This window comes from Siphateles boraxobius, unplaced genomic scaffold (assembly GCF_051911475.1).
Source record: "Siphateles boraxobius isolate OS27281-9 unplaced genomic scaffold, OSU_SipBor_1 13, whole genome shotgun sequence".
Classification (NCBI taxonomy): Eukaryota; Metazoa; Chordata; class Actinopteri; order Cypriniformes; family Leuciscidae; genus Siphateles; species Siphateles boraxobius.
The window spans coordinates 4,376,748-4,392,626 of NW_027508733.1; the positions used below are offsets into that span (position 1 = coordinate 4,376,748).

The 15,879-nt window shown below is 37.1% G+C and overlaps 2 protein-coding genes across 3 annotated transcripts; both read right to left on the bottom strand.

Moving 5' to 3' along the window:
* Positions 1-533: 533 nt before the first annotated feature.
* Positions 534-12,351, bottom strand: mcm2 (minichromosome maintenance complex component 2). The gene is made up of 16 exons (XM_077225228.1): positions 12,222-12,351; positions 11,303-11,487; positions 10,086-10,258; positions 9,317-9,589; positions 8,490-8,709; positions 7,428-7,635; positions 6,246-6,380; positions 5,039-5,230; positions 4,863-4,956; positions 4,178-4,428; positions 3,196-3,322; positions 2,882-2,994; positions 2,216-2,458; positions 1,310-1,492; positions 1,057-1,212; positions 534-940 (listed from the first exon to the last, which is right to left on the bottom strand). The coding sequence occupies exons 1-16, from the start codon at positions 12,225-12,227 to the stop codon at positions 830-832; spliced, it is 2,670 nt and encodes an 889-aa protein (XP_077081343.1). The 5' UTR covers positions 12,228-12,351; the 3' UTR covers positions 534-829.
* Positions 12,352-12,813: 462 nt separating this feature from the next.
* Positions 12,814-15,865, bottom strand: ccdc51 (coiled-coil domain containing 51). 2 transcript variants are annotated; one of them, XM_077225287.1, is made up of 4 exons: positions 15,769-15,865; positions 14,847-15,212; positions 14,587-14,751; positions 12,814-13,700 (listed from the first exon to the last, which is right to left on the bottom strand). In XM_077225287.1, exons 2-4 carry the CDS (start codon positions 15,165-15,167, stop codon positions 12,921-12,923), a joined length of 1,266 nt encoding a protein of 421 aa, XP_077081402.1. In that variant the 5' UTR covers positions 15,168-15,212; positions 15,769-15,865; the 3' UTR covers positions 12,814-12,920. The 2 variants fall into 2 exon arrangements, with proteins under 2 accessions (XP_077081402.1, XP_077081403.1); XM_077225288.1 differs by having other exon boundaries at positions 15,683-15,855.
* Between the last annotated feature and the right edge of the window lie 14 nt (positions 15,866-15,879).

Here is a 15,879-nt window from a genome sequence, read left to right on the forward strand (position 1 = left end):
ATTAGTTCATGTTAACTAACAAACCTAAGAGTAAAGTGTTACCTTTATTTTTTCTTTCTAAGTTTTTAAATTACAAGACATCATCAGAGTTGCAAGAAATAAAGACAGAATTGTCTTTATATCTCATAATACTGAGATTTAAATGAGATAGAACCTAATAATTTCAAGAAATCAAGTCAGAATTGCGAGGTCTGAACTCAGAATTGAGGGGAAAAAAGTCTGTATTTAGTTTATTTCAGATTTTTTTCCCTCAGAATTGAGATATAAACTTGCAATTGCGAGTTTCGAAATTTAGCGCTTTGGGTGTGAGAAAAGCACATTATAAATAAAATGTACTATTATTATTAATTATTATTTGCGACTCAACCTGCGAGAAAAGTCAGAAATGTTAGGTCACGATTACCTTTTTTATTCTGTGGCGGAAATAAGCTTCCATTCAAACAAGACCTCTGTAATTTAGTAAACTACTTATTTTACATTTTCTGACAGGAAGCAGAGATTTCACTAGCGTAATAATTTATACAAACAGTCAATTACATACACAACTCTATTTTATTGCTCAATAACAGTACAAAAGTTATTTTTCCATTTTTACAACATTCAAATAATTTGACACCAGGGACAATTCAAGATGTCACATGCAGCCGAATAAGACCACATGAGCCGAGCAGATCACTACAACCGTAATGACTACGGTAACAAGTTCACGAATGGACCAAAAACAATATTCAAATCCATGTAACGACTGGTCCAATAACCACATGATAGAATTATATACAAGTCCGGACGATTCTATGCAACTCCTTGCAAACAAATCCAGGACGATTGCCTAGAACTGCTGAACGATGAGCTTTTTCTTGCTGTCGTGGGAGAATTTGTTCGAGCGGAACAAGTCGCTGTCGTAAAACGCAGACAGGTTGTGGATGTTAATCTGTCGGGCCTGAAGACAAAAAAAAAGACAGTTACAATTCAAATTCACAAATGACACATGTAACATGCCTGTAATTCAGTTCTACTGGATTTTTTTTTATTTTTTTAAACGCATCTATTAGTTACCTTGTCCACCAGATCCTTCTCTGCAATCTCGATGTTGTCCTGTTGGGCTCCGTACCGGTTGCGCTGATACGAGACCTGTTCAGAAACCAGCTGCTTCAAGATGAAGAGCAAGAGCTCGTTGTTGTCTCGCCTGAAGGCCAGATACCGTGCGAACGTCTGTGGAAACGCGATAAACGCGACTTCGGTTACCAACTTAACCAGACAGAATCACAAGACTTGCAGAACTGATCCCGGATCAGTACAATCAGCTCACCTTCCGCATGCTCCTCATCACGCTGAACTTCTGTGTGTCGATGAAGCTCTCCAGCATGACTCTGATAGCCATGTTCACGTCGTCCTCCTGCACGTAGTCCCGCAAGTGCATGCGAGCGTGAGCCTCGGCCATGCGGATCATGGACTCGATGTGGCGCACGGTGATCGGAATACTTCCTGTGGCCTGCCAAACAACTTGTATTATTAAACATTTCAGTGGTAAATACGGCCGGACGGACGGACGTAATTTCAGTGCAGATTTTGGGAAACATTTGAAGAATGTTAAAAAGAATGGCTGCACAAGTTGTAAAAAAATCAAACGCATTGCGATTTTTTTTTTTCTTCTCGAAAAATATTGTGAATTAAAAAAAATATTTCAGGTTTAGGCCTTCCATCCAAAAAACGGAGCTTTTTGGAGACACAAAGTACATAAATTAGAAAATGCCGTTTTCGCTGTGACGTGTGGACTGTGACGACGGGGGGTATTTCAATATGATGCAATTTTCTAACAAAAAAAAATTTGCTATTGAAGTTTAAGTAAAATAATTCACGTTTGCTGTGCTTTTGCTTTACGGGATGCACAATTTAGCCAACATTTTACGATCATATATTAATATAGGCTATAAAATGATAAACTAAATACAAATATAAAAAATGACTAAAACAAAAGAAATATCACTATGGTAATATTTCACTATAAAATAAAAGTAATGCATAAGATGTTTGCGTTTAAGAACACCGTGCCGTGATTCACTCTGAAACATGCAGCGCATATTTATGTAATTAATTCGCAGCCTTTGCGATTTGACAGTCGCACAAAGCTACATAGCAATTTCGGTTTTATTTTAATAAATCGAGCAACACTAATGAAGCATCTTAACAGTCTTCAACCTCAAATGCGACTCACCATAGACTCTCTTCGAAGGTCGCTGTAGATTCGGGCCACCTTGTCCTGGTCCATCTGATTGAGTTTGGGTCGCACGCGTTCTTTGGCGTATAAGATGTACTTCCTGAGCAGATCCTGCGGGATGGGGGGGGCATCAGAGGTGTTCGGGAGCAACACTTCCTCTAAACCGGCCACACCCCCTTCTTTGTTGCTTGGGTGATGTTTGATGTGGCTGCCCACGACAAAGCGAGCCAGCATCTCATCCTGAACGCAGAGAATTGCATTACGGGTAATGTAATCAACAAAGTTTAGGTGAGTGTTTGTCAGCACTTGACAAATGTCAATGGATTACAATTTTACATAAAATAAAAAGTTGATTAATAGACAACCTCTAAATTTGGATCAGGTGAAATAACATATGGATGAACCTCATGAAAACAAAATAACTAAAGACAAATGCTATATGCACTATTTTCTTTAAGTGTTCATATATATATATATATAGTAATAATACATAATTTACATCTAATTTGTATTAGTAATACACGTATATAAATATTTTTACATTTAAAATACAATTTATATACAGGTATATATATCATTTTTGGTAAAACTTTAGTTTAGGCTCCAATTCTTACTATTGACTAGTTGCATATTAGCATGCATATTAATAGGACATTGACTCACCTGCACAGGGTCGACAGTGTCTCTTACGACGCACAGAACATCAAATCGAGAAATGATGGGCTCCGTCAGGTCCACGTTATCAGAGAACGTGAGAGACGGGTCGTAGCGCCCACCTTTAAAAAGAATGAAAAGTTTCATAGGAAAAATGAACGCTGTCAGAAACGCTGCTGCTACGTTTAGCCCAGCAGGAAGTAATTTAAAACCTGACTGCGCTATAGATTAACATGCAACTCAAAGTGCCGATGGCAAAATTGAAGTTATGACCCTCATTTCGACTTTCATTAAACAGTTCCGTCACGAGTCCCAGAACGCACCGATAGGATTGGAGGCAGCGATGATAGTGCAGCGAGCCTGCAGCGATGTGACGATCCCAGCTTTAGAAATAGAGATGCTCTGCTGCTCCATGGCCTCATGGATACTGGTCCTGTCCTGATCGTTCATCTAAAGAACACACTTACATGTTCACATGGGTATTCCCCAAAAAACATTGTTATTTTGATTTAAAAATTGGTGGAACAGTGCATCAAAAACCTCTGGTGCTCTTTGTGTGTTGGTGTCAAAAGTGACTGAATTTTTATTTCAGTGAAAATGTACCGTTTTAGTTCAATAGTTAGTTTTAGTTTTTTATTTAATATTTTGTATTTGTAGGGCATTTTATAGTACTAAATTATATTTACACTGCATTTATAATCAATTTATTCACTTTTTGAGCATAGACCTGAAAATGTAATTTCCAACTTAGACCGTCTCATTAATCTCGAATGCTTTAGAGCACAGACTTAAAGACAACTCAAGTTTCAGAATTTTAGGTTTATTGTTATGAAAAATGTGGGAAAATACTATTTTTAATTTTTATATGAAATATTTTCAAAAACATATTTTACTCTAAAACTGTGAGGAAAAATCAGACATAAATTTAAAGTTTCAAAATCTCTGAAAGTTTAAAATTTATTACGTTTTTGATAAATCAAAAAAAAAAAAAGCTTCCAGTAAGATTTTGTTTGGGCGCAGTACCGAAAGTTTCCACTAGATGAAATTTGTTTCCAATTCATTTCCAATATGCTAATTTTTGACTACAAACAATACAAGTTTTTTACAGGACCATTTAACCTGTTCAAATCATGTCCATGTTTTTTTTTTGTGTGTGTGTGTGTTCACATTGCAAGGGCCATAACCGTTCCCAAGTTTCGTACCGTTCCAATGAAGGAATTTTTTTTTTTACATTTTTCGGTCAAACATTACCGAAGAGCACCAGAGAGTTAAAGCTACAAACTGCTGCCTCAAACGTTATCGCACCTTATCAAACTCGTCAATGAGACAGACTCCTCGGTCCGCCAACACCAGAGCTCCCGCCTCAAGCGTCCACTCTCGAGTCACGGGATGGCGTTGAACGTAAGCCGTCAGACCCACAGCGGAGGCGCCCTGTCCTGTAGTGAAAACCGCCCGGCTCGCAATCTTCTCTACGTACTTCAGGAACTGGGACTTGGCTGTTCCTGGATCTCCACACAGGAGAACGTTGATATCGCCACGCACCTTGTGCTTCCCGCCTGTTGAGACACAAATTACTTACTTGTACCAAGCCAATTTTCATCTGCTAGAAAATATAGTACCAGACACGTATATTTGATAGGGCTGCGCAACAAATAATCGCATCCGCATAATATTTATGTGTGTACTGTGTATAATTATTTTGTATAATATATATACACACACATGCATGTATATATTTAAGAAAAATGTGTTATTCATAAAATATATATATATATATTAAAAAATATTAATTATATATATATAACTATATATACATGCAAATATTTCTTAAACATATACATACGTGTGTGTGTGTGTATGTATATATATATATACACACACACACATATACATTATATAAACACAATCTTTTATTTTGGATGCGATTAATCACGATTACTTGTTGCCCAGCCCTGATATTTAAGGTAACAGTTGTGAAAGATGAAGATACCTGGATTTTTGGCTTCACCACCAAACAGAGCGAGCGCCAGACCGCGTTTAATGTCCTCGTGCCCATAGATGGAAGGACCAATACTTGCGAAAATCTGTACGAGGAAAATTAAGCTTAGTCTGGAGAAACTTTCAGATGTGTATTACAATGACTCGAAGCATCTGAGCATCACGCACCCGTTCTCCGATGCGCTCGTCTTTGGAGAGAGCCATGATGGCTTTGATGTCTTCATCGGTGAGCTCCGCCACGGCCACGCCCTCATCCTTACAAGCAATGTGATTGGCCAGGATTACGGTGGCGAAGACGGGGAAGCCGTTAGCCATGTTGAGGGAGCCGTCGTAGTTGTTGTGGTAGATTCCTGTGAGCTCCTGCCAAAAAAGATGTTTTGAGGGTATATCTTATTTAAATCTATATTCAAATATTTGTTATATTGGTAATACATACATTTAGATGGGCATATTTTGCTTTAATATTATTTGATAGTTATAGAGTTATAAACAATACAAAGCAGATTTCAAATATTTTTTTAAACATTTTATAAGTTTTAAATATTTACAGATTGAAATATTAGGGTATATTTTATTTAAATATTAGTGCTATGCAACGATTAATCGCATCCAAAATAAGTTTGTGGTTACATAATACATGTGTGTATACTGTGTATAATTATTTTGTATGAATACACAGACATACATGTATTTAAGAAAAATGTGTTACTTATATATAAAATAATATTTATAATTATATATAATATCAATTACATATATATATATATATATATATATATATATATATATATATATATATATATATACACACACATACAGTATATGCATGCCAATATTTCTTAAATATATACATGCATATGAGTGTATTCATAAATACAAAATAATTATACACAGCAAACAACCACATCTTATGTAAACACAAACTTATTTTGGATGCAATTAATCATTGCCCAGCACAATTAAATATATATTAAAATATTACTTATGTTGTGAAAAATATATACATTTAGATAGGCATATTTTACTTGAATATCAATTGATATAGTTATAGTGATATAAACAAAAAGCACATTTCAAAAAAATGTAGTTTTAAATATTTACAGGTCAAAATTGAAATATTTGGGTACATGTTTTATTACACAGTTATGTCAATATAATTCAATGTTGTGGTTTTATGTAATTTATATGAAGATGTTTAATGATCAAAAAGGTTTTAAAGTCCACATTTAATTACAAACTTAATCTTAAACACCCAAAGCTTAATCTTATGCCACAAATCTGTCATATCCTGTGTCGGTGACGGATTGTTGGAGTTCGGCTCGTTTATTAAACAGGATTTGAGAAATATTGCAGTAATGATGGTGTGTCGACTCACGATCTCGTCTCCAGGTTTGCAGTGGTCCACCAGGTCGGCCAGCAGGATGGCGTCTTTGGAGCGAGGCAGTCGACCCGCCGCCACTTTCCCAGGACTCTCCTGAATGGTGATTCGCTGGTAGTTCTGATACACGGTCTGATAAAGGCAAGAACGCTAGTTAACATCAGCAGAAGAGAGAAACAGCTGCATCCTGCTGCCATGGCAACAACTGCCAAAATTGAGATTAGGGTTGGTCTCTTATCAACACATTTACATAAAGACAGAAGCAACTTAGGCATCTTAGCATCTTAGGCAAAGATCATTTCAATACTAATATATATTAGCTTGTTATTTAATACTATAGAATACTAAAATTATACATAAAATAGTTGATTAATAGACAACCACTAAAATTGGATCAGGTGAAATAACAAATATGAATGAACCTCATGAAAACGGTCAAGAACATGTTATTTCACCAAATAACTAAAGACACAAATGCTATATGCACTATTTTCTTAAAGTGGATGGATAGATAGATATATAGATAGATAGATAGATAGATAGATAGATAGATAGATAGATAGATAGAAATAATATATAATTTACATTTATTTTTGTATCAGTAATATACACATATATAAAAATGTATACATTTAAAATATAATTTACATACGGGTTTATATATAATGTTTGATAAGACTTTAGTTTAGGGTCCAATCCTTACTATTAACTAGTTGCTTATTAGCATGCATATTAATAGGAAATTGGCTGTTTATTAGTACTTATAAAACACATATTAATGTCTTATTCTGCATAACCATATTCTACATCCCTTAATCCTACTCAATACCTAAACTTTACAACTACCTTACAAACTATTAGTAAGCAGTAAATAGGAGTTTACCGAGGCAAGTAAAAGTGAGAATTGGATCCTAAACTGAAGTGTTGCAACATTACAGTGGAAACTGTACTGAATTTATACTGATCCTATAGTATATTGTGGCATTTAATTGTGAAAATGAGCTTAATGCCATAAAAATAAAGCAGAAAAACAAAAACATTACATTTTCTTTCTGCAGGAACAGTTTTTCTTTTGATTTGGAGGTGAAAATGACCTAGATATTTTGGTTTCATAACATAAACCCAAACGAATCTTCATCTCTACAGTTAATTTGGCACAGAATGATCCTCGTCACGCACCTGCTCCATGTTTATATCGAACGGCCCGAGCGACTGACACTCGGGACAGGACCCCGGCTTCACCTCCTGGTTCTGGGACTGGAAGAACGGACCCAAGATGAAGTTACACTTGTTACAGTTGTATTTCACCATACCGAGCTGTGGCAGGACTCCAGTGCAGCAGGTCACGACCCCGCTGGTGCGGATCAACTGGTTCAGATGAAGCTGCCTGGAGAAAAAAATTAAAAATAAAATTATTAGGGGTGTAACAATATATCGTGTCACAATATATCGCAATACAAAAATGCAACAATATGTATTGTGGAGAGTGAACCCAAAATTAAAATTACTGTGAGAAAAAAAGTTGTGTCAGTACTACATTATACTACTATATATAATGTTGAATGTAATGTTTAATAATGCGATCAGGGAATATTTGTGGGTCTTGATAATGCCAAATGTCTTGTTACCAGTAAAAAGTGGGGTACATTATTTTAAATATCTAGTCAGTGAAAGAGTGCAGCATATTAGTCTAAAATAATTCTGTATTTTCAGCTTCAGAATCATGAATATTGTTATTCTGGTGTCTCTATTTTCTTGTGCTTTGGGTTTCCAGCACAGAGTCCAAGCCTATTCATTTACACCCACAATTTAATATCAAATTTAGCATTTTAATCAACAGTACATTTTTTGTTAACCTTTTATCACATGTATTGGAGTACCGCGATAATATCGTGTCGGTATCGTTATATATGTATTACATTTAGCAGAAGCTTTTATCCAAAGCGGCTTACAAATGAGAGCAATAGAAGCAGGTAAACTAACAATAGGACAACAATATGCAAGTGCTATGACCCTTCAGTTTAATTAACGCAGTCCATTTTTTTTAATAAAAATAGAATAGAAGAGAAAGTGTTAGTATTAGTGGATCAAGTGCTGCCGACAGAGATGCGTCTTCAGCAGTTTCATTTCACCATTGAATCATGACATGAGGGTATCGTTACACCGCTATAAATTATAGATATAATATTTCTTGAAGAACCAAGAGTACTACAAGCACAACAGAAGTGGATTTGCTCGTACCTGAGCGATCGCAGTTCCTCCACCAGCGGCAGGTTCCCGATGCGGACGTGGATTTCGTGTGCGATTCGGTCGTATTTGGGGTACATGGCCAGAACCACCTCTTTCGCGGCTTCGTCGAAGATCTTCAGCATCTCCGCGGGAGCCTCCGGCAGGAAGTACGCCAACACGTGCTCCCTGGATGCCAGCTCTTCATAGTTCACCAGCAAACTCTCCTTATTTTCTGAAGAGATCGCAAAATGTCATGTCAAACGTCTGGATTATAGAATAGGGTTTTCCCCAAGCGGAAACCTTCCAGTCTCTCTCGTGAAGTCAACACGAAAGCGACTTAAACTGCAATTCATCAATAGGCCTCTAGAGACAGGCTCCAAAAGACCCAATCCCATAGACACCCATGTTAAAATGGCCAACTTTACAGCAGAAAAACATGTTTATAGCCTGGTACAAAAGTGGTTTTGGTCTATATAGCTAATTTTTGCCCCTCATGACATCTGTGAGGGGGTGAATTTTTTTATACGTCACCCGTTTAAATTTTATTAAGCCTTAAAGTTCAGCATAATTAAGGGCGTGGCCACTTGAGTGATAGGTGGATTACCGCTGATGTCACTTCTAGACGTTTGTCTGCCGTCTGTTCGCGTCACGTCACCTCAGCTACTCTGCCTCGCTGCCTTTATTTATCAAGGAGTGACGCGATACAAAGATGGCGACAGCTGGCTCCGCCCACTTTGGGCTTCAAAAATGCTCTTCAGAAACCTACGGGTGACGTCTCAGACACTACATCCAAATTTTTTTAAGTCTATGGTTTTCCCAGATGACCGTCCACCACCCACCTTTGCACATGTCGCTGATGCGCTCTTTGAAGACGTTGTGTCCGTGCTCGTCCACATGCGTGCGCAGGAAGTTCTTGAAGCGGTGGTAGATCTCCAGTCGCGGGGCGGCCATTGAGACCCACTCCCGGACTGTGTGGCCCTTCATGTCCTCCAGGTTCTCAATGCTTTCGATCATCTCTTCATCCTCGCCCTCCAGCGCGACGCCATCGGCTGCCCTCTCCGCGAGAACGCGCTGCCTCTTCGTGGGCCGTTTGTCGTCCTCGTCTTCACTGTCTGTACATCACAGAAACATCAACTACAGTTAAACATTTGTTATGCACTAATATTGACTTATGTCTGCAAATGTTTTGGGGTGAAAAACAAATTGCGATTTTTAAAAAAAAGTCCAGATTGGCTGTGCGTGTTGGTATGGCTGCACAATTTGGCCAAATGTGTTTAAATGTGTTTAAATGAATGAGATTTTTGGTACATTTACTATATATATATAATGTAATATATGGTAAATAATATATGATATATATATATATATATATATATATACTATAAAGTATAAATACATTATATATATATATATATATATATACACACACACTTCTTCATAAAAACAATATTATTCTAATTTCACTGTAAAATAAAAAAAAATAGTAACTCGCACTAAGCCACATGCCGATTTTGGTTTTATTTCAATTAAATGTGCAGCCCTACATTAGCTAATCTTCTGTGGTTTGCAGTAAAGTTAAGTATTATTCAACAATGACTAAACGCCCACCGTAGAGGAGTCCGCGCCCGATGCGGCCCATGCCAAGGCCCTGTTCCCTGTCCCTCCGTCTCATGGCCGCTTCTGCTTCAGCCCGAGCTCCGGGTGAGAGCTCACTGAGATCTTCATCCTCATCCAGACCTTCCACTTCATAACGGTCCAGCTCTGGGATGGCGCGGTAGTCTCTGTAAAAAATACTCTCGTTAGCTACATTTACATTCATTTAGCAGATGCTATCATTCAAAGCGAACTTGTTTTCATGCAAAGCTGCGAATTAAACAAAAAAGTGGAGTATCACATAAAATATTCACACCAATTCCAATATTCATGTTTGTTAAAGAGAACAAAATAGTAATTTCCTGGTAAACTTGCACAGAGTATCAAGAATAAAAATGGTTTTCTGAAACCAGTGAAGCCACTATGGCTCTTTTTGTTCCCTGTATAATAAATGACTCGCACCTCAGAGCTTGCAGGCAAAATGCAATAACAAATGTTGTTGTGCTATCTTGTGTTCAGACGCCTGATGTTTGAGAACGGAATCGTATGAGACGGTTCTGGGAGATAATTATACCAATTCATTTTAATGACAGACATTGGCTCAGGCATTTCGGAATGACTAAAACTGTGCGCAATGAGATTTGCCTTATTGTAGTTTATGCGCAAATCTTCTTTTTTGAATGTTCTTTTAATTTTTTTTTATGCAATATCCCAAAATTGGCATAAAAATATTTACAATTTTTGGTTACACTTTATCTTAAGGTGTCATTGTTACAATGTAATTAAATATTTAAGTACAGTGTAATATTAATTAACTACAAGTACTTACTATAGGGTTAGGGTAGGATTAGGATTTGGTTGAGGGTTAATGGCATGTAATTAGGCATAATTTACTGTTATTACCATGGTAAATACATGGAACACATGTAACAAGGACACTGTAAAATAAAGTGTTACCCAATTTTTTAATGCCATGTCAGCAGCAAGGCTATCTACATGGCGATCAACTAATCAAAACATACAAATATGATAATAGAAACGTATCTATTGATAAAATAGTAATTTAACATTAAATGCATTGGCATTTAAAAATCTTTTAAGCACAATTTTTTTTATTATTTTGGGATGTCACATGACCTGAACATGTTTTTGAGACGTTTCATGAGGTTCCTCCCTAAAAGTCACCCTGTTCATCTGCAAACTATCACAAAGACACCCAGATTATGTCTCACCTCTCCATCCCATCTCCGATCAGCTCCTCTCCATCTCCGTCATCCTCATTGGGAATGTTTTCTCCCAGAATCCCCTCGGACTCGTCCTCAAACGGAGGCAGGTCTCTGCCGGGGCTGGAGGTCAGGTCCCCCCGCCGGGACCCACGAGTGGGGCTGGTGGCCATCTGAAATGATTCTGAGGAATCCTGTTTTGAAGCAAAAAAAATTCAGTGTTACATAAAAAAAAGAATCTTCACTATAATTGGATGTGAAATGACAGACTGAAAATGTCAGAGTGGAAACTTCACACATGTCCAACAGTGCAAGTAGATCAGGCTGAGGTATTAATACTGAAACTAACTTAATATTATTACTGCAGAAAACAGACCTGTTAATCGGGCAACATGCAACAAAAAATTGATGCTCTACTTTCATACAACACAAGAACAGTCACTTACTTGAAACCACAAGAGTTACACAAAGAATCTAGTTTAACCCACGTGGGAACTTATTTTAGACTGGCTTAACCCTTTACAACACAATAGCTTAAAATATTCAACATGTCACTTCTGGAGGTTTTCAATTAAAAACAAGAAATGCTTTTTTTTTTAAATAATTTTGGTCGGCTTTTTAACAGGCCTAAGTTTGATTTGACAGTTACAGTTATAACAACAACAAAAAATACAAAAATCGAATTAAAATTACTTTCGTGAAAATGTAAACGCATATTTGTTCAAGTGTGTATATTATATTGAGTTTATTGTTGAATGTAGATCATTACATTGCATTATCGACCAACTAAATAATACTTTTATGTGCCATGTACATTTCACACATAATCACGGACACGTTTGCGAACGTCAAATACTTTAAACACATTTAAACTATGGCTTAAATTATTTGTTTACATATAAATAGATGAAATACAAAACACACTCACCGCCATGTTCTCACGTCCGTCTTAAACAGCAGCTCGACTGTAGACTAGTTTTTCCCGGGAAGACTAACTTTTCGCGCGAAATTGTCCACGTGACCACTAAGCGCGCGAGAAACGCTATGAATATGAATTGAGGAAGAGTGTCAGAGCACTGTGATTGGTCCGTTGGCGACTGCGTCACTCTGATCTGAACGCGCATTGGTTTGACGCGTGAAAAGGGACGGACATGTTAAGATGGTTAGAAAAATAAAACTAGACAAAGCACATTGTGACAGTGAACGAACACATTTAGCTTCAAAATAAGCAATTGGATAAACAGTGAGGAGACGTCCACAGTTTATACATTTTAGTCCATATTTTACAAGTTTAATATATAAAAACTATCTAGATTTTTACAGTTTAAAAAAATGTGAATGGTGTTTCCTTGTGAAAAATACTTTTTCTAAATTAAGCACATTCTGAACTATAGCATTGTAATAATTAATAATTCATTACATTTATATAGGGCTTTTCTCAGCACTTTACAAGAAGGGGGGGGGGGATCTCCTCAACCAGCATTATGAAAGTATAACAAAGAATGAACATAAAACATTGATTCTTAGTATTGACAATATTTAATCTTTCACAACCGTAAGCAATAATTGTACTCTTCAGTTACATTATTATCATAGTGTATTGGCCCCTAAAGTGCCTGCACACTTTTCAAGTACCTCTCAACATAATGTACAGAACTGGCACAGTCACAGCAAACGCAGCACAGGTCAGGACTGTATTGTACAGACTCGTTTTGTTGATGTGCGCCTCCAGTCTTTTCTCAGTTTGACCGAGGCCTTGAACGACTATCTCTGTGTCGCAAACAAATAGCTGAGTGTCTCGTGTTTGAATGACCGGCCTCTCCAAGGGCCGAGACTGCAGGGTCGTCTTCACCGCTTGTATCTCGATCCCGACCTTCCCGACGCCCTCCTCCAGCTGCTCCAGCTGTGGTTTCAGGCTTTCCATGAGCCCTTGGGCTCGTTGGCTGTGTTGGAGAATCTCTTGAATTGCTTCTTCTGAGGCACTAGATGTGGAGGTTGGGACGATGGCATTCGCTGGCGGGACGAGTGCTTGCTTGACTTTTTTCGTATCTTCTACGCCTCCTTTCGCACTCACCCTGAGGGAGTCGATGAGGTTGCTGAGTTCGTCTTGTTGCATTTTATGCATGCTGGCCTGGACCTTAATCGCTTCCTGAAGACTCACCGGTCCCTTCTGGGCCTCCAGCAACAAGCTCTTGAGTTCCTGCAAACGCACCCGGTTTATATAAGTGGAGCCCATCACTCCTATGACTGCGCCCAATACTGAACCAATCACGGACCAGTTTTTGGTACGTTCGGCCCTGGTCCTTTCTTTTTCGTGGCTTGCTCGCACCGCAGCCGAGAAGAGCGCAAACTTCTCTCGCTCGCCGCCTTCTGCGTTCTCATACGCCGTTCTGAAGCGCCGTTCTTCCTGTAAATGATAAAAACGTTAAAGGGAAGGTGCGATCTATCTACGTACAGTACCGTTTTAAAAATTACTATTATTTATGTTTTTAAAAGAAACCTTTTCTGCTAATTTTCATTTATTTGATTAAAAATACAGAAATATTATTACAATTTAAAATAATCGTTTTCTATTTTAAAAAAATTAAAAAAAAAAAAATTCTGTGATGCAAAGCTGAATTTTCAGCATCATTACTCTAGTCTTCAGTGTCACATGATCCTTTAGAAATCATTCTAATATGATGATTTCATACTATTGTTTTGGAACATGTGATGGATTTTTTGATGAATAAAAAGTTAAAAAGAACAGCATTTATTCAAAATAGAAATCCTTTCTAACTAAGTAAATCTTTAATATCACTTAATATTCATCTTTGCTGAATAAAAGTATTAATTACTGACCCCAAACTTTTGAACAGTACTGTATATTGTTACAAAATCATTCTTTTAAAAATAAATACTGTTCTTCTTTCTTTCTTTTTTTACTTTTTCTTCATCAAAGAATCCTGAAAAAAATATCAGAGGTTATAAAAAAAATATTAACCAGCACAACTGTTTTCAAACATTGATAAATCAGCATATAATAATGATTTCTGTAGTATCATGTGACACTGAAGACTGAAGTAATGATGCTGAAAATTCAGCTTTGCATCACAGAAATAAATTCTATTTTAAAGTATATTAAAATAGAAAACCATTATTTTAAATTGGAATAATATTTCACAATATTAGATTTTTTTCTGTATTGTTGATCAAATAAAAGCAGCCCTGGTGAGCAGAAGAGACTTCTTTTTTAAAAAACAACATTTTTCAAAGAAATGAATGCGGTACTGTACATTACTAGGTCACCTCACCTGCAGTAGCTTGTGTTCGAGTGTGGCTAACTCTAAATAATGAGCCTCTTCACGAGACACACGGTCCAAACGGTCCCTCACTTCCTTCAGCCGAACTTGTAGAGCCTCCAGGCTGGTGTGAGCTTCTCTGACGATTCCTCTGGCGATCATGAAGGCCTTTTCAGCCTGATATAGCAATACAAAAATCACATTATATTGATATATGAATGAATCCATGAGTGAAAAGTCTATCTTTTTTGGGATCATTTGTCAAACGTTACCTCTGTGACATTAGACTGAGCATCTCGGACTTCATTAAGCCCGACAAACTCTTCATAGCGCTCCCACCAGTAGTTGACGGTCACTGTAGTGGTTTTCACCAAATTTCGGCCCCATTGTTTCCCCAGGTCTCCAGCATACGTCAACGCAGATGCTGTGCGCTCTTTCACAGACGTCATTTTATTCGGCTCATCTTTCGGGGTTTGTTGCTGTGTGCAATAAGTTCTGTGGCGGTTCCACTGGACCGGGACAGACAGCTGGTGTCGGTAGAGACATGTGGAAACGTAGCTACTCGAAAATACAGTTTTCGCTCTGAACCTCATCGAAGAGCCTCATATGTGGAATATTCCACACGTCAAATATAAAACCTGCAAGAATAAATACATTGACTTCATGAGATTATCCACAAGGTGGATTCAGTGATCCTTTAAAAAAAACAATAATGTTGTTTTCTAGCTGAAAAATTAACTTAATTTGCATTTGCACTAGGCTACAAGAATGTATAAAACAAAAACACACTATATTGGGAGCAAATACATATACAGGCAGGTTAAAAATGATGAAATACGACTGATAAATTTGATTTGGGCTTATTTTTGAAAGATCTACTATCTAAGGTCATATAGTTACACAACATATAAACACAACATTTAAAATAAAGTTTCTATGCTGGTAATTCAAAAGTGAAAAACACAGCAAAAATATGTCTAATGTAACTATGACGCTGTTATATACATACATTATATTTACTTTTTCGAACTAATGAATGAATAGTGTCGGTAAATAATGTTTACAGTTCTAATTGAATTCATTTCAGGATTAAACCAAGAAAACTCACCAGCGATTCTCCGGGCAGACTCTGTCGCGTTTCAGCTCAGGTCCCTATTTTCTCATGTTTACAGAAGACTGTATAGTCTAAAATACCTGTCAAATTTCCTGAAATGTCATCTTGCTGCATGAGCGCATTTCTTTCAGGCAGTGGCTGGTGTTCTTTTGAACAGATTCATTTGTTAATGATTTAGTTGAACCGATTCT